Below are 18230 nucleotides of genomic sequence, written 5' to 3'. Positions count from 1 at the left end.
CAAGGGATAAGGATGGACTCATTCCCAAATAAGATCAGCACTCGAAACACAGTGGATGGGAACGAGCTTATGGTTGATAGTTTTAACAACTTTACCGGCGCTTTTGCATCGACCATGGGTAATTCATCCATTTGAATTTATCCATCAAGTTGTTTGCGCTTTTATATTATCATAACCAAACATCCTTAGAGTTGGTCGAAAGAACAAAAATTAAATATAAAAGATGGCGTTAGATAAGAATCTTCTAAACTATACGTGCTAATTGATTCACCTAAGGTAAGGTACTTCGGTTCGGTTCAGTTATTTCGGTTTGATTTTTTTGTCCCAAGCTAAGGTAAGGTATACATGGCGTTATAAAATTTGTCTAAGCTAAACTATACATGGCATGACGAGATTCTTCCAAAAATAATGGATGATATTTAACCAAACATATATATATACTCCTATTTAGTGTTTCTTATTTTTAAAATAATTAAATTAAAGTGAGTTTAGGTTTGCAACTAATAGTTATACGCATGTCAATTTATCACATGCTCAAGGATCAAAGCAACGTAAAAAACTATTCTATACTATCATTTATTTTCATGTTACATATATATACTGAATTTTTGAATTTTTCAGTAAACTTTTAGTAAAATGTCATCACTAGCTACTAGCTAGAATTAATAGAATAAAAATCTAACACATAGATAAATGGAGAAAACAATTTTTATTCCACTCATTCTTCAAATATAGTAATCTAGATCAATACATGTTTTAGAGCCGGAATTCATATTTAAGAACTTATTTGTTTTAACAATAATTGAGTTCGTGGCGTCCTTCTATATACCTACGTTTTATGGTTTAACAAACTATACGTAGAAGTTTAAACTCACCAATGTCTATTGTCTAGTCGAAGTCTTTTTGATTAAGAACAAAATAAAAATAAGACTGAAATAATGAAAGAACAAAGAAATAGATAAATATGACGTACAATGTTGAAGATACTAGTATACAAGAATAATGTAAGTTAGCAAAACAGAGAGAGAAAGAAATACTTAGCGTAAGAAGACAAAGGAGAAGGAAGTGTGAGGCACGTAAGGGTTAAGATGCACCGCCGCCGCATCTTTAGTTGTATCATCCAACCAATTACACAACTCATTCCACTTATTTTTCTAAATATATGCTTAAAAAACATTTTTTTCGAGAAAAATAGGTTTAGAAACAACTATATTTAATCGCATGTAAATGCTCAATACTACTAGTTTATTTCGACGGCCAAGACGAGTTTAGGCTACTGATTACAGATTTTACACAGTTGGTTAGTCTTTGTAATTTTTATTTTCTTTTCGCGTCTAAACAATCGTTATAAAAATTTAAACGATTTTGAAAAATCTACAGTAAGTTATGGTATAAATATTTTATTTCTAAATAACAGCCAACTCCTTTCTAGTTTTTCATAATTATTTTATCTAATTTTAATTGGTTGGTATGAGTCTGGCATTACATGTGACATAGCTTCCAAGTTAGGATTAACCAAAAGATCTTATTTCTACAAAACCGGATCCAACCCACTCTTTCGCTTGCTTTACTTCACTTGCAGGTTGTTGTTTTCCTCTCAATTCCCATAACAAATAGTATAATTCTATCTTAGTTTATATGTGGCTCTTATAAAAAAATCATTTATTAGTTGTAACCTAATGATAAATCAAACTTAAAATATATAAAGTCATCTAAAATACCATTGCTTGATTTGTCAAAAGCAAAAAGCTTTCACTTTTTGTTAAGATGTGTTAGGTTTTAATCAAAGAATATTAAGATCCGTTGGAACTCATTTAATTGCATATCTAAAATGGTGAACTTTAGAAAGACTACCATATTTAAGCTATGTAAAATCACTTCTTCATTTCAAAAGCATCCTAAATCTACATACAACTTAGTGATTTCAAGTTCTACCAATTGATTCTTCATGATCACTTTTGGTTAGTGCTTGTTTTTTTTTTTCCCTTATAACAACAAAAAGTTAAAAAACTAGTATTGACTTCTACTTAAAAAAATTATAACTAAAAAAAACACAACAAAACATATACATGCATGTTTGTCTAATGAAAGAATTAAAAGGCAAGTTCTTTAAATATATAAAATTAAAAATAAGGTGAGAAAATGGGTGGCATACCAAATAGTAGAGAAGAGAGAGTGGTGGTGGGGGCTTTAAGACATTATATATAAAAAAGAAGTTTTTGTCAAAAAAGGAGTGGATAGACACAACACAACACCTCACCACACTTCAACACTACAACAACACCTCACTCTCTTACTTCTTACTCACTCCACTTCACCACACACTTCTTCTCTCTTCCTAACTAGCTGTTTCATTTATGTATTTCAACTTTATTCATGCCATTACCCATTATTCATGTTTAATGGAAAGCATCATATAATTTAAAATATGATTTGTATTTTTTTTTTTTTTGTAAACTGTAACTATTCTTCAATCTGTTGATCGAGTAAAAAGTAAAGAAAAACAAGATTCAACACCTCAGTTTTATAAAAGTTATATCATAGTAAAACAATACCAGTTGTTTTTATCGATAGTAGGAATATTGTTCATATTAGTTTACGATTTTAATGTTTTATCTTTGAATAGTTAGTTAATCATCTACGATCCACTACTCGAAGGATAAGCATCTAGATCATATCATCTTAGTCTTTTCAAAAACTTTTTAAATTATTCTTTTGAATAATATAATTGAAATAGTAAGATAGTTACTTTGCCATCAATCAATTTGTATAGTCCTTGAAAGATAAGAAACACATCAATCAGAACCTAATATAAATGTATTAATATAGTTAATACCTAATATAAATAACAGAAAGATATGTATAACTTAAAATATTGAAAAAAGAAAGATAAAGAGGATAATGTAATGCAACTAAAATCCAAGCAAAAATTATGGCTCTACGTCTACTTGTTGAGTCTTGAGTGTTAGTATAAACTACATATGAGTGTCTCTGTGTGTATGCATGTGTATATCTCATGTTGTGTAGCTGTCAAAATTAGCTAGAACTATATCTCTCATACTAAAGCTTTTCTTTGTTATGAGTAAACTAACCATTAAGCCTGTTGTAACTACTTAGTATTAAGTCTTGTGAGGCTTGGTTTTGATTTTGTGATGCTAAACCAAGATTTGGTATTTACTTAAACTTTTGGATTTAGTAGAGAGAGTCATACGTTGGTGAGTTATCAGTCTATTGTTCAACTTAAAAACTTTTTGGACCAATAAATAAATGAGATCTGAAACTCTTGAAACCCATAAATAGAAGTCACATCAATTGTGTCAGAAAAATCCACAAAACTTCTCTTGTCTTTCTTTTTTTAGAAAAACATGGGATGATAAATTGATAACTATGTATAGTCTGGCACTTGCCATTTGGCTAAGCTCATCAACTTAAAACACAATTTGAAAATTCCAATAATTGTTGAACCAAGTCAGATTTTCCATAGAAGACTTTATTAATGAAATGATCTCAAAATATGTCAAAAGAAAGAAATACATATTCATATTATATATATAATCACAAGTTGCCTAGGGAAAATTCTGAAAAACCAAAGATTATTAATGTAATAGGAACATATTTATATTATTTATTAATAAGGTAGTTGAAGTAACAGACAGACGGTTTGGAAGACACATACAAATTGGACCAACCAAGTGGGTAAGCTGATCCTCTTTTTACTACAAGCATCTTTATAATTATTTAAAAATTATCATTTTAACCATGTTTATATTCTTTAACCAAATTTGTTTTTCGAAAATATGTTTATATTCATGTATGTGTATATAATAAAAATGAAAATTTACATAAATCAAAAAGTGAGTGACGGCGCCTTTTCCATTCCGGAAAAAAATGTTAAAATGTTGAGTAAGCAAGAGGGTTAATGATTCGTCTCTGATATTGAACAAAATCCAATTAACTCAAAGTCATGTTTTTTCCATAATTTTTGGGTGGTGAATACCAAACACTTACGAATCATTTGCTCACATGACATTGACATAGTTACACATATTAATTTGTTATAAAAATCTTTTACTACATAATCACAATATCTCAAATTTTGTGATGGAATCACAATTAGAGATCACCATTTATCTCAAGCTCCAATATTACAATTGCTTTGCTTCCCTAAAATTGTAGAATTTAAAATTTATGACAAAAATGCATAAACCCACGACTTTGCAATTATACTTACTCACATGTTCTAAGTTCTAACAACTATTACCATTTTAAAAACTTTCTATCGCAATGTTACAATACACCTATTCTTTTCTGTCACTTTGTTCACGTGTTTAGTTTTCAGTTTGTTACAATAACACAAGTTGGTAAGGATATGCTTATCATCAATATCTTTAAACCTGTGTTAAAGTCGCTTTCCCTAAAAACGAAATCAAACGCATGATTCATCACAATCTTGAACTGAATAAAAAGGATGCTAAATAAACCAAAATGTACTTAAACGATCAAACACAAAGTTGTATCAAAAGTAAACACATCACTGTCACAAATTCAAAAAGAGAAAAATTGATGCAATGAACATAAACATCAAAGTTTATTAAGCCAAACATTATTTGCTAAGATTCTTACATCTGTTCAAACAGACAAGATCAACACAGTAGACATAAGAGTACTTGCTTAGCCTCTGACTTAGAGCGGCGTCAAGCCAATCACACCTGCGAAAGAACCAACATAACTCGTGAGGATACCGAAACAGATGGTCCGAATTTGCGATTAAACGTTATAATCAAGTGTGTTTTCTTCGAATGAAACCACAATTTTTGGCGTTTGAAACAATCGCAGCCTAAGTCATAGTGATAGAAAGTTTAAACATACCACATGCCAATCTCCCGCCTGCGTTTCCAGTGGTCAGACTAAGCTCATGGCCACCTATATTTGTCAAATCAAAGAGAGTAATATCATATCATAACTTGGCTTAAGAGACATTTATAAGCTAGGAAAGAGCCATCCTTTTTATTAACAATTCATTAGTGCAACCGTGCCAATTGATGTATCGAGACTTGGAAGTAAAGTATAATGGTTTACCCTTTCCGAGGTCATCCTTAAGCTCGTGAACCACAAAGGCTCTTCCAACAACAGAATTAGGACCAGTCAGAGGAATCTACACAATCAAGTTCACAGTAAACAAAAGCTTCTTATAAGAGAAAATATGAGAAGCAATATACTTCTTATAGGAAAAACATGCGATAGCACCAACCTGATTGTCCACTATTGTTGTTTCTGCCACGCCTGTTGTTACAAAAACAGTACTTAGTTCAAACAGGTTTTTGATTATCGAAGACAGCCAAATTGTATGGGAACTTGAATGGAGGATGTAAAATACCATCGGCATTGGCATTTATGTTTCCCAGGTCACCCGCATGACGGCACTCATCTTCTGGAGCTCCGTGTGTCATGTTGTTAGGGTTGAAATGTGGTCCTACAAGAATATAAGACAAGATATCGTCTTAGAATTTGGCAAATCATGACATCAGTATCAAAAGAATCTGCCACAGGGGTTTTGCTATTAACCTGTTGAGATACATCCATTAGTTGTATCACCAAACTCATGCTGCAAAATCAAACAGAGGACATAATTACACCATTATAGCTATAAGAAGAACAGATGATTCATTCTTCCGAGGAGGAACAAGCTTACGAGATGAAATCCATGAGGCCCTGGAGTGAGACCAGTGATACGAACATTCACAGTTGTAGGACCTGCTTGCCATAAACACAACCATATTCACTTAGAACAATCTACATAGTCAAAAATTAGCAAGAAACCATATAGGGTTACTTTGTAAACTTTCACAGAACCATTGAATCAGCAAGAATATGCAAAACACTCTTAAAGCTAATCCCTTTCTTTATCAGCTTATCTTAAGTTATTCATAGCAGTGAGAACCAAACACTAACAAATGTAACTCAACAGATTAAACAGAAAAAGTCTGAAACTTTGAAGAAACCGAAAATCAGATATGAAGCAGATTAAACAGAAAAAGTCTGAGACTTTGAAGATATTGAAAGTCAGATACGAAGCAGATTGAACACTGAGAGTGACCTAATCATGCCCATCAAATCAATCTTCAGAAACCCAGATGAGAAATTAGAGATTTTGAGCAATTGAGAGAGACGGACCTGAGTCATCTTGGGTCAAAGTAACAACTCCTTCGACATCAGAAGTACCTTTAAGCACTGCAACAGCCTTCTTCGCCGCGGAAACAACTGTCAACGCTTTCGACGGAGCTTTAACGGCGAAGGAAACAGATTGGAGACGGTGGAGATTGTTGTTGTTGAGAGAGACGCCGCGGAAAGAGGAACGGAGAGTTGAAGGATTGGAGGAAGGAGGAATGAGAAGACGAGAAGGAGATGAGAATGCGAGGATTGTGTTGGTGGCAGCCATGGCTGCTGCTATGTTTGACGTTTGGAGGAAATGAGTAGGCACAAATACTTGTGTGAGATTGAAAGATGAGGTTTTTATTGGTGTCACTGGTTTCTCAAATTCGGCCCACACATACACAATTTTTTTTTTTTTTTTTGAGTGCTTCTTTACCATTTTTCCAACTTTAGGACTTAAAATTTGATTAATTTCTACACTTTATTAGACTTTTTTTCTTCACTTTATTGCTACTTTTGATTGGCAAATTAGTTCTTAAAAAAATATAAGTATATGTTATTATCTTATGCGAAAATGTTAAACTTGCCAATATATTTTGACCAATTTAGTGACAAACTTGGCATGAAACTATCTAGAAATAGTTTCCTATCTTATGTGTGACCAAAGCTGTTTTCATTCATAGAAAGACAGTCATCTTATTTAAAGAAATTCCTTTTTTTCTGGTAGATTCTTAGTTGACTTCTTTCTGTGGTTTATAACTTATAAGAAGCTGAAGACATATACTATTTATAGTGGAGAAACAACTCAAAAAGGGTCTAAAACTACATATGTCTATAGATGTCCAAAGTGTGTTTTTTAAAAACAGCATAACCTATAAACAGCATATACATCTGTGTGTCATTTGTTTACAAATTGTTTCTTTGTTATCAAAAGGAACACAACATTTATTTTGTTATCGTCTTCCCCATTTTGACAAGAACTCACTTAAGATTTTGAAGTCATGGAAATGGGGAACGGGACAGGACCCGGGATGTCGGGGGCTTTTAGTGGAGGCGGCAACGAGATTTTGGGAATGGGAGGTGGCGGCGGCATAATGGGAGGCGGTGATATTTCACATATGAGTCCTGAAGTAAAATGGATATTTGAGATGGCTTGGTATGGTGAAACTGTAAGATATGATGGGTTAATTTGTGAGGAGCATCCCCCTAAGCTCTCTTCAGATGGTATTTGGGAGAAACTTATTATTAAATCGGCAGGTCTATATTTTTGGCAATATCGTCTTCCGAAGCTCGAGATTGTCATCTTGCTCGTCTTCTTTCTTTGGCAAGGCTTTAATATCTTGTTTAAGAAATTGGGTCTTTCTATTCCCAAGTTATCCTCTATGATGCTTGTGAGCTCTTCTTCTTCTTGTTTGTCTTTTTTTTTTCTTCAAAACTTGTGTGTTTGCTGCTGAGAAAATCGATGTTGCATTGCAGGCAGGGCTACTCTTGAATGTTCTAGTTACTTTATCGGGAGAGAACTCGATCATTGCGGATATCTTGGTCACGAAAAACAGAATCGACGTAGCAGGATGCCTTGGATCATTTGGATTCTTGATTTTCTGGTTCCTCAAAGGTGTAAGAATGGACGTCAAGAGAATCTTCAAGGCTGAAGCAAAAGCAAGAGTCACTGGAGTTGCAGCGGTTACTTTCCCTATAGTTGTTGGCTTCTTGCTTTTCAATCTCAAATCAGCTAAGAATCGACCTCTCACTTTCCAAGAGTATGATGTAATGCTACTAATGGAAAGCATCACGTCCTTCTCGGGGATCGCAAGACTCTTGCGTGACCTTGGCATGAACCATTCATCTATTGGCCGGGTTGCTTTATCCTCAGCCTTAGTCTCTGATATAGTTGGACTCCTGCTCTTGATTGCGAACGTTTCTAGAAGTTCAGCAACTTTAGCTGATGGTTTGGCTATACTTACAGAGATAACCTTATTCCTCGTCATTGCATTTGCGGTTGTGAGGCCGATAATGTTCAAAATAATAAAGCGGAAAGGAGAAGGAAGACCAATCGAAGACAAATACATCCACGGGGTTCTCGTCTTGGTTTGCTTATCTTGTATGTATTGGGAAGATCTTAGCCAGTTTCCTCCACTTGGAGCCTTCTTTCTTGGTCTCGCCATTCCCAATGGACCTCCTATTGGATCTGCATTGGTCGAACGATTAGAAAGCTTCAATTTTGGTATCATATTACCTCTTTTCTTAACAGCCGTTATGCTCAGGACTGATACCACTGCTTGGAAAGGCGCTTTGACATTCTTTAGTGGCGATGATAAGAAATTTGCGGTTGCGTCTCTCGTCTTGCTCATTTTCTTGTTGAAGCTCTCTGTCTCAGTCATTGTTCCTTACCTCTATAAAATGCCGTTGAGAGACTCTATTATCCTTGCCCTAATAATGTCTCATAAGGGTATTATCGAACTCAGCTTCTACCTTTTCTCTCTAAGCCTCAAGGTTAGTTTTCTCATATTTTGATTCTTGATCATGATTATGATTTCTTGCCAAAAACAAAAAGTTGAAAAGATTCATTGTTTTGATTCTTTTGATTGATGATTTGGTACAGTTGGTAACCAAAGATACATTCTCAATTCTAGTCTTGTCCATTGTCCTCAACTCTCTGCTCATACCAATGGCGATCGGGTTTCTCTACGACCCATCTAAACAATTCATATGCTACCAAAAGAGAAATTTAGCGAGTATGAAGAACATGGGAGAGCTAAAGACTCTTGTGTGCATCCATAGACCAGACCACATATCTTCCATGATCAACCTTCTTGAAGCTTCTTATCAATCCGAAGACAGTCCTCTCACTTGCTACGTCCTTCACCTCGTCGAGTTACGAGGTCAAGACGTTCCCACTTTGATCTCACACAAAGTTCAGAAACTCGGAGTCGGGGCTGGAAATAAATATTCCGAAAATGTCATCCTCTCTTTTGAACATTTCCACCGTTCTGTCTGCAGTTCCATTTCCATAGACACATTCACTTGCATCGCAAACGCAAACCATATGCAGGATGACATTTGTTGGCTAGCTCTTGATAAAGCTGTCACGCTTATCATTCTTCCTTTTCACCGGACTTGGTCACTTGACCGAACATCCATCGTATCCGACGTTGAGGCGATCCGATTTCTGAATGTCAACGTCTTGAAACAAGCACCTTGCTCTGTCGGCATTCTTATCGAACGCCATCTCGTTAACAAGAAGCAAGAACCACATGAAAGCCTTAAGGTATACTTACAATTACATCTACTATGCTTCCATGTTGGTCGTTGTAGATGCTTTAACTATATATATAGAAAAACTAAGCACACTAAGCTATTTGATGATAGGTGTGTGTAATATTCGTGGGAGGAAAAGACGATAGGGAAGCTTTGGCCTTTGCGAAGCGAATGGCCCGTCAAGAGAACGTAACATTAACAGTTCTACGCCTCCTAGCATCAGGAAAGAGCAAAGACGCGACAGGATGGGATCAAATGCTTGACACGGTGGAACTAAGAGAGTTGATTAAAAGCAACAATGCCGGAATGGTAAAAGAAGAAACATCAACAATTTATTTGGAACAAGAGATATTGGATGGAGCGGATACGTCAATGCTTCTACGTTCCATGGCTTTCGATTACGATCTTTTCGTCGTGGGAAGAACATGCGGCGAGAACCACGAGGCAACCAAAGGTATAGAGAATTGGTGTGAGTTTGAGGAGCTTGGAGTCATTGGTGATTTCTTGGCCTCGCCGGATTTTCCGAGTAAAACATCGGTGTTAGTAGTGCAACAACAACGAACGGTAGCCAATAATAATTAGAAGCGGAGAAAGCATACTATGGTTGTGGTTGTTGTTACATCTATCTCTCCTTTGTGTAGCATCTACAAAAAGAAGTTTGAAAAGAAGAAAAAAAATGTATGACCACATTTTATTTGTTTTTTTCATTGCTACTTGTGGAATATTGTTTTTTGTAGAGCAGAAAGAAAGACTTTGAAGAATGTTTTAATCCTTAAATTTTCCTATCCGAATAGTCTCCTAGGGTGAATAATTATAAGAACGAAAAATAGTTTATTTACTAGAATAATTGAAAATTTCTTATTAGTTACTAGAAATAGTTTCATACTTAGTTTACTTTTTGAAGCTTTCTTACGAAAATTAGAGTTCGTAATCAAAAGGATCTAGTGGTTGAGGGCTCGCTTTGTTAGTCAACCTTACAGTTTTTGGCTATTTTTGATCACTTTTTTGTCCAAATTCCATTTGCGAATTGCGACCACTGATTTTTTTTTTTTACACTTTCATATAAGGCAAGTAACACGTCTAGTATGTTAAATAAGCTTTTAAAACTTTTTTTAATTGTTTTTTTACTAAGAAAAACATCAATCTCAAACATCTAAACCCTATGACGGATCCGAAAGACTGATCTTGGACACAAGAAATGAAATTACACACATTCCTATATATTATATATTGATCATCAATTAGAAATGATTCTCTATTTCTTAATCTATCTTAACCTAAATCTGAATCTCGATCATTAAACAATTACCGTACAATTATAACCAAACCGTTATGGTTTACTGATCACCAACTGAAATTACATCGCCTTGTATAGATTTGAGTGTATAAAAGGAGTTTCACTAATTTTAGGATAAACATCGAAATCTATCTGTCCTAACCCCTATTTAATCAGTTCACCAAGAACACAAGAACCGAAACACCTGCAAAGTTGTTTTTATATAGTCATGTATTAAAGGTTAAATATAGGATATCTTTGTTGTACCAAAACTCTTAAAACACCTTTTAAAATCTAATATTTTTTAACTCTCACACCATACAACATTGTTACTATACATCCTATGGATCCCTTCAATGCGAGTTGGTGGACCAATATGGCCTGGCACGGCTATTCGCTCAGCGAGGACGGGACTAAGTTCTGTGAGATGCTTCCGACTAAGATCAACTCTTTCGGTTTGTCGGAGAAAATTCTTCACAAATCAGTAGGGTTGTATTTTTGGGAATATCCTCTACCCAATCTAGAGCTCATTATTCTCTCGGTATTTTTCTTCTGGCAGTTCTTTGAGATCTTGTTCAAAATGTCCAATATTCCCATTCCTAAAATGCCTTCCATGATGCTTGTAAGTAGAGTGATTGTCTCTTAACTTTCAAATGATTAAGGATATTTCCAAAGAAAATTCAAAAGTTATTTTCCGATTTTGTGTTTAATTATTTGTGATAAAAGAATCATTTTATAATCCTCATTCAAAATTTGATTTTTTACGATATATATATATATATATATATATATATATTAATAATTACCTCATTTTGCGCATTTTTGTTCATTCAAAATTTCACATTTTTAAATTACAAGCATTTTATATTTGGATAATTGTAAAAGTTTCTCATTTAGTTTGTGCTTTTTTTTTTTTTTTTTGGCAAAAAGAATATCATATTACACCATGCAAACGCAAAACAAACAATGAATGTGATTTTGATTACGTGAAAACAATTGTATTGCTGAAGGGGTGTGTGGTCATCAACCTGTTTTCTTACACCAGGCCAGGCTCTTTGCTTCATCGGATGTTTTTCCCGGACGACGGGAGGCCAAAGGTTGCCGAGACCGGGGGTGCATTCGGGTTTGTAATGTACTGGTTCCTTAAAGGCGTGTCTATAGACGTTGGGATGCTTAGAAAAACCGAACCGAGGGCTGCTTTAATTGGGTTCAATACATTGGTCATCCCATATATATCCGGTTACATTCTAATGAGGACTAGGAAACATTTTGGGAAGTTGGCAATGACGGAACTTCAATACCAGGAAATCATATTATTGCAAAGTTTATCATCATTTGCTGGTGTGAATGGACTCTTGACAGATCTCAAGATCAACCATTCCGAGTTTGGACGAATGGTTCAGTCTTGTGCCGCGGTCACTGACTTAGTAATCTTTATAATGGTCTCCGGGACCGTTCTTTTAAAAGGACAAAAAGGTTTACCACATGGTATTGTTATCGTTTTGGTTATAGGCTTCTTGGTCTACATCGTATGGCCGGTCATGTTATGGATTATCAAGCAGACACCAGAAGGCAGGCTGGTTAAAGATGTCTACATTTACTTGGTTATGGCTACCGCATATTTTGTTTACATGTTTTGGCTTAATTTCTTTCAATTCTCAACATATGGCTGGTTTATTATCGGTTTGGCTACCCCGGCTGGGCCTCCACTCGGATCGGCTCTCATTCAAAGATTTGAATGTTTTAACGTTGGTGTTTTGTTGCCGCTCTTTGGATCTCTTAGCATGGAACAACTAGATATATCGTGGTTGATGCGAGAGATACTGAACCTTAAACACATGGAGGGCTTCGCTTATGAAGCTATTTCGGTTATCTTGATCGTCACCGTGGTTAAATTTGTCGTCACAGCAATAACTGCTTTTGCTGTGAGAATTCCATACCGAGACTCCATTGTTTTAGCCATGGTTTTGTCAAATAGAAGTATCTTTGAGCTCGGCTACCTCGGCTACATTGTCGAACTTAAAGTAAGAACTCAATTATGTTTCAATCCTTCCATTTTTTTTTTACATGCTACAAATTTAGGGGTGTTCAACACGATTTTAGCTCGGTCTTAGTTTCAGATTTTCCGTTAATGAACCATAATATGCAAAGTACAGCATGATCTGTTATAGATGATTTGGTATGATTTAGGTTCGCATTCGAGTTTTAGTCACATATTTCTTTAATTTTCAAAGAAATTTCGGTTTTGATCGTTTTTCTCTCCTTCCTTTTTTTGTTTGTTTTGCATTCGGATTCATTTTGCAGATATACATGCAATAGGTAAATGAATCTATTAAACCATATAGATTCATGATTCATTTTTCAAAATTATGATTTCCTGTTTTTGGACCAATCACTTAGTATAAAACCAATACCTTAAGCATTAACACTTATTTGTTAAATTTAACATGTTAAATTGTTAACTCTTAAATTTCAAACGTAGTAAAATAATTTTGGATCTTTTTTTTTTTAACATGTAATGGCAAACACATAAAAATAAAATATTGAGGTTCAAAACAATAACAAACTTATTGATCCATCTCACTACATATTAACAACAATCCATTCTTATTTTTAAAACAGATGTTCGACAACAAGAGCTTCACGATCGCGGCTCTATCAGTACTTGTCAGCTCGCTATTGACACCGATCGCGATAGAATTCATGTACGAACCACAACATATCTTTAGTAGTTACCGAGATAGGAACATGTTAACCTTGAAACATGACTCTAAGCTGAAGACCCTTGTGTGTATTCACAAGCCTGACCACATAACATCCATGGTCAACTTTGTGGAACTTTTTAACCCAACACAAGAATCAAAATTAGAATGCAATGTTCTTCACCTTGTGGAGCTCATAGGTCAGGCCATTCCTACCTTCATTTCCCACAAGATGCAAAAGCCGAAGGTTGGAACACGCTCTTGCTCCCGCAATGTCATAACTGCATTCTTAAGCCTTCGTAGACATTTAACCAAAGAGGCAATTTCCATTGACATCTTTACATCTGCTAGCTTGGTAGAGCACATGCACGAGGACCTCTGTTGGCTTGCCCTTGACAAGAATGTAGCTCTCGTTGTACTTCCTTTTCACCGTTCTTGGTCTGTTGACCGCTCAACCATTGTCTCTGACGACAAGGCCATGCAGAATCTCAACCACAAAGTCTTGAAAAGAGCGTCTTGCTCTGTTGGAATCTTCGTCTACCGGAAACCTTTATGGGAATCTCAAATGCACGGCTCATGTTACAAGGTACTTGTTTTTTTTCTTTTGTAATTAAGAGATCTCATGGTTAATTTTTGGGGTCGTCTGGCTTCCAACTCAAAACAAACCGACGATTAGTATATTTGGCCCATGTTTTTTCTATACTAGTGTTGGTACCTACACATTTCTTCCGATGTGTGATCTTAACAAGTTCTAAACTGGTCTCGTGGTTTGTATTTCAGGTGTGTGCAATAGTTGTGGGAGGGAAAGACGATAAAGAAGCCTTAGCATTCACCAACCGTATGAGGAGAAACAAGCAGACAAGCGTAACCATCTTACACCTCATACCTCAACTTACTACCGAGGAAAGCGAAGACTCGGTGCAGAAGTTGGATTACGATGACATAAAAGAGATAATGAAGACTGAGGATTCAAATGAAAATGATTCATGGATATGTATAGAAAAAAGCGTCAAAGAAGGGGCTGAGACTTCAGTGATACTTAGATCAATAGCGTATGATTATGATTTGTTTATAGTTGGAAGAAGTAGCGGAATGAATAGCGCAGTTACAAAAGGATTAAATGAATGGACAGAGTTCGAGGAACTTGGAGCCCTCGGAGATGTTATAGCGTCAAAGGAGTTTCCTTCAAGGGCATCTGTCTTGGTCTTGCAACAGCAACAATATTAGAATCTTTTTGTTTTACCATGTTATGAATATCCAAAGCACAAATTAGGTTCCTAGAGTTGAGTCGGCGATCCATATAGGTCGTCTGTACTGCTTTCTCGGGGTTAAAATTCTTTATTCTTTTACCAATCAAACAGAGAACAATACATAGAATCAAGATGTGAATGGTCTTGCAACAACAAAGCAATAATACAGCCAATGAACCAAAACGTGATATATCAAAGCAAAAGAAACTTAAGACTTGAGACTATAAACAAAACATAAATATTACTTCATTTAACCATACAATTTGTCGCTAAATTACTATATAACATGGTGTTTATTCAATAGAGAATCAACAATCTCGGTTACATCATCACTAGAATAGAAATTAGAGCCCTGGAAGTTATGAAACATGTAAGAAAGGTACACAATCAATATAGTGCAGAACCGGATTTGACTCACGTTAGAGCAAGCGTTATAGAATCAAGTAAATGACTTGATGAATTCAAAACCTTGATTTAAAAGTGATCCAGTGATCCACAGCTTCAGGTTAGGCAAGTTTAAGCTCTGTTCGAAGCATGTCCCCTGTTTCCACCACACAAGAAAACTCGGTAAGTAAACGGTATACTCGGAAACAAAACAAAGTAAAAGGGCACAAGTTGATTTACATCTAAGGTATATGTTAAGAGGTATGTGTCCGGAGAAGGAGAGCTTAGGTTAGAGTTCTGCACTTGGAAACTTGTAAGAGACTCCAAAGACTTGTAAAGAGATGGAGCAACACCTTCTCCTTTGTTACACACCAATCTCACATAAAACCCTTTCTCCTCCACTTGTATAACATCCATCTAACACAACAAAACATACAAACTTTAAACACTTTGATGTTTCAAGAAGATTGATTGGTTTTTTTAGGTTATTACCTGAATGATTTTTTTGGAAGCAGGAGGATTGATACCGCGAAAAGGTTGAGTCTTTTGAGCATCAGGAGCATGTTCTTGGTACCCTCCAGTAGAGTTTAAAGAAGCTTCAAGACCCGCGATATCGGATTTGAGTTTCTTCGCTTGTGACTGAAGTTCTTGAACATACAACACTGCATCTCCAACAATGGATGCTTTATCCATCTAAATGCCAACACACACATACTTCATCAATATTTACAGTTTCATTAGTCATTACCAAATCTTGAAAATGTTGTGACTTACCTTAGTAATATTGGGAACAAGAGATCTCAATGCATAAAGCTTATCCTTCATACGCCCTCTCCTTCTTCTCTCAGAGATCAAAGTCCTAGACCGATCAGTCTTCGTCTTACGGGTCCCATCATTATTCGTAGTAGTGGCTGAAGAATCATCACCGTCGTTGTAATCTTCTTCATCTTCTTCACCACCGGCTCTAACACTATCACCGTCGAAGCTACGGAATGATTCAGCAACGTTGGAGTCTAAGTCAGGCAATTCGTCGAAGAGGTCATCGACAGGTGTTGGGATGAACTGGTTCTCGTCTATGAAACAGGGGCTGTTTTGTAATGGACCAAGATCGAAATCAAGAACTGGGTTTTCGTCAATGGTTTGATGATCTCCTCTTATGAGGTTTATGAACTGATCGAAGTTTGGATCGACCAAGAAATTGTGAAGTTCGAGATCGTTTATGTTTGACAGAGCGTTGACTCTTCCTTCCATTTGTGTGTTTTTGTCAATGAAGAAAAGTTGTTGACAACGAAAGAGAGACAAAATGAGTTTATATAATAGAGTGAGTATGAAATAAACTGTATTAATTAACATAATAAGTTAAGAAATCAATTAAAACAAATTTAAAGAAATGTACTCTTGATAGTTGGTTGATATTAGTTTATTCAGTTACGTCTTGTAATGTCATGCATGACCTGTATATTATATGTATAAATTATGTTACTCGAATGATTAATTTGTCGTGTTGCATGACAATTATATTTCCACATTGTTCTTCTTTATATTTTATCATTTGAATTTTTTTTTGTGGTGGAGGGAATGCAGATTAGAAACAAGAGTATATGTTGATCAAAAAAAAAAAAAAATATATATAGAAATAACACACATTTTTGGTCATGTCTTTATTGGGAGAAGTTTTTTAAAATTATACTACTTTCCAAAAATATCATTTTTATCCATTTTCAAAAATACCACAAATATTTAGAGTTTTTTAAAGTTATAAAATATACCAAAAATATTACTATATAATTTAGTTTATGAATACATTATTATGAGTTTTGGTTATTAAGACCTTATATAGGCATATAGCATGTATATTAAGCTCATAATATATCCTGTTACTATATAATTTAGTTTATGAATATATATGAGTTTTGGTTATATAAATAAATAAATCGATCAGACCGTATTAAAAAGGTGTTCATAAGTAAAAGTTTACTACGATATTAGACGTACAAATGTTAGTGTACTGTTTATATTTTTGAATTTAGATCCACATATATTCTTGTTTATTAAAATGTTAGGAATTAATTTGCAATCGGCTTATTACAACTGTAGATGTCAACTGGTTTAGTTGTCACAAGCTAGAATTTTAACAAAAGTTTTTCTCAACATTTTTATGTTAGTGTATTTAAAAAGTACTCCAATATGATAAATATGTTTTGTAGAAAAACGGCCAAAATTAATTTCAAATATAAACTTAAACCAGCATAATTTTCAAATAACAAACCAACTCTGGAATATAATAGCATTTCAATTATTTTCTTTTATTTTTGATAAATGCATTTCCATTTTTCAAATCATTTAAGGATAAACCGCAATTAAATTATGAAGAAGCCTGTTCAATGCACGGTTTTCGTTCTTGTCTCAACAAACAAACAAAGGATAGCAAAGAAAGACAGTATAAAATATTAAAGTCTTGGCCGGTTAGGACAAAAATCAACTCTTTATAATATTTCAAGTTGGAATATTTTTTCAGGTATATAACTGTAAAAAAAAAAAAAAAAAAAAAGTCAACCAATTATAGATTCCATCTAGGTGTTGAATTTATTAGAGAAACTGAACTTTTGAGCAACATTGGATTTTTGGGATACTCCACAACTTTCAAAAACATCAACCAATTTCCAAATAAATATTTGAATAATGCTATTATGTCAATTTAGTAGATGTTTGGTTAGATCGTGGCTGTAAATTTCGGTCTGTAATGTTTCTGATATAATCTTATTTTTGCTGTAAAATTTTTTTTCACATATAGCCTCTAGAGTTTAAAACAAATAAAAATTGTTGTAAAAACAATTCATGAATATGGCATACTTTGGTTCAAATATATTTGATACATGTGAAGCTAGCATAATTTTTACTGAAATTCTTCCTATTTCGTTTTTTTTTTGCCACATGATTATCTTTCAGTACTCCAACAAATATGACAACTCTTTTTCTTTTCTTCACTAATTGACATTTGGAACAAATACAATTTTGCTGTACCTATCACATCTTTAGAAACATAACTCTGAATAAGTCACAAACTTATGAAGCAAAATATTTTGACAAACTTTTTTCTTTTTTCCTTTTCTTTTTCCTCTAACCTTTATGCATGTCAACTAGCAGATAACTTTTAATTTGTTCACCCCAACAAAAATGGGGAAAATATGAAAACTCCTTTTCTTC

General features: G+C 34.5%; 4 protein-coding genes and 1 long non-coding RNA gene across 6 annotated transcripts; 2 read left to right on the top strand and 3 right to left on the bottom strand.

Moving 5' to 3' along the window:
• Window positions 1–4417: 4417 nt before the first annotated feature.
• Window positions 4418–6575, bottom strand: CSD2 (copper/zinc superoxide dismutase 2). The gene is made up of 8 exons (NM_128379.4): window positions 6175–6575; window positions 5693–5754; window positions 5566–5605; window positions 5378–5473; window positions 5252–5283; window positions 5080–5155; window positions 4870–4923; window positions 4418–4709 (listed from the first exon to the last, which is right to left on the bottom strand). Exons 1-8 carry the CDS (start codon window positions 6437–6439, stop codon window positions 4684–4686), a joined length of 651 nt encoding a protein of 216 aa, NP_565666.1. The 5' UTR covers window positions 6440–6575; the 3' UTR covers window positions 4418–4683.
• Window positions 6576–7247: 672 nt separating this feature from the next.
• ATCHX8 (cation/hydrogen exchanger family protein) lies at window positions 7248–9993 on the top strand (the record flags this gene model as incomplete). Its single annotated transcript, NM_128378.4, has 4 exons — window positions 7248–7544; window positions 7630–8646; window positions 8756–9421; window positions 9523–9993. The coding sequence occupies 4 exons, from the start codon at window positions 7248–7250 to the stop codon at window positions 9991–9993; spliced, it is 2451 nt and encodes an 816-aa protein (NP_180385.3).
• An 841-nt stretch (window positions 9994–10834) lies between these two features.
• AT2G08240 lies at window positions 10835–11117 on the bottom strand. The gene has a single exon (NR_140303.1). It is a non-coding gene; the product is annotated as an other RNA (long non-coding RNA).
• On the top strand, window positions 11031–14616 carry ATCHX7 (Cation/hydrogen exchanger family protein; the record flags this gene model as incomplete). The annotated part of the gene is made up of 4 exons (NM_128377.2): window positions 11031–11309; window positions 11698–12711; window positions 13310–13975; window positions 14170–14616. 4 exons carry the CDS (start codon window positions 11031–11033, stop codon window positions 14614–14616), a joined length of 2406 nt encoding a protein of 801 aa, NP_180384.2.
• A 94-nt stretch (window positions 14617–14710) lies between these two features.
• FRU (FER-like regulator of iron uptake) lies at window positions 14711–16329 on the bottom strand. 2 transcript variants are annotated; one of them, NM_001336147.1, is made up of 5 exons: window positions 15798–16287; window positions 15516–15716; window positions 15264–15440; window positions 15108–15180; window positions 14865–14991 (listed from the first exon to the last, which is right to left on the bottom strand). In NM_001336147.1, the coding sequence occupies exons 1-5, from the start codon at window positions 16272–16274 to the stop codon at window positions 14984–14986; spliced, it is 936 nt and encodes a 311-aa protein (NP_001323907.1). In that variant the 5' UTR covers window positions 16275–16287; the 3' UTR covers window positions 14865–14983. The 2 variants fall into 2 exon arrangements, with proteins under 2 accessions (NP_850114.1, NP_001323907.1); NM_179783.2 differs by having other exon boundaries at window positions 14711–15180; window positions 15798–16329.
• Window positions 16330–18230: the final 1901 nt, after the last annotated feature.

This window comes from Arabidopsis thaliana, chromosome 2 (genome assembly GCF_000001735.4).
Source record: "Arabidopsis thaliana chromosome 2, partial sequence".
NCBI lineage: Eukaryota > Viridiplantae > Streptophyta > Magnoliopsida > Brassicales > Brassicaceae > Arabidopsis > Arabidopsis thaliana.
This window is presented reverse-complemented; position numbering and strand designations above follow the sequence as displayed.

Coding starts and splice junctions, on each gene's coding strand:
- FRU (NM_179783.2), bottom strand. CDS start 16,274: ATGGAAGGAAGAGTCAACGCTCTGTCAAACATAAACGATCTCGAACTT. Junction 15,717..15,797: donor TTGTTCCCAATATTACTAAG/GTAAGTCACAAC, acceptor GTTGGCATTTAG/ATGGATAAAGCATCCATTGT. Junction 15,181..15,263: donor TCTTAACATATACCTTAGAT/GTAAATCAACTT, acceptor TGGTGGAAACAG/GGGACATGCTTCGAACAGAG.
- CSD2 (NM_128379.4), bottom strand. CDS start 6,439: ATGGCTGCCACCAACACAATCCTCGCATTCTCATCTCCTTCTCGTCTT. Junction 5,474..5,565: donor TAATGGATGTATCTCAACAG/GTTAATAGCAAA, acceptor ATATTCTTGTAG/GACCACATTTCAACCCTAAC. Junction 5,284..5,377: donor CATAAATGCCAATGCCGATG/GTATTTTACATC, acceptor TTGTAACAACAG/GCGTGGCAGAAACAACAATA.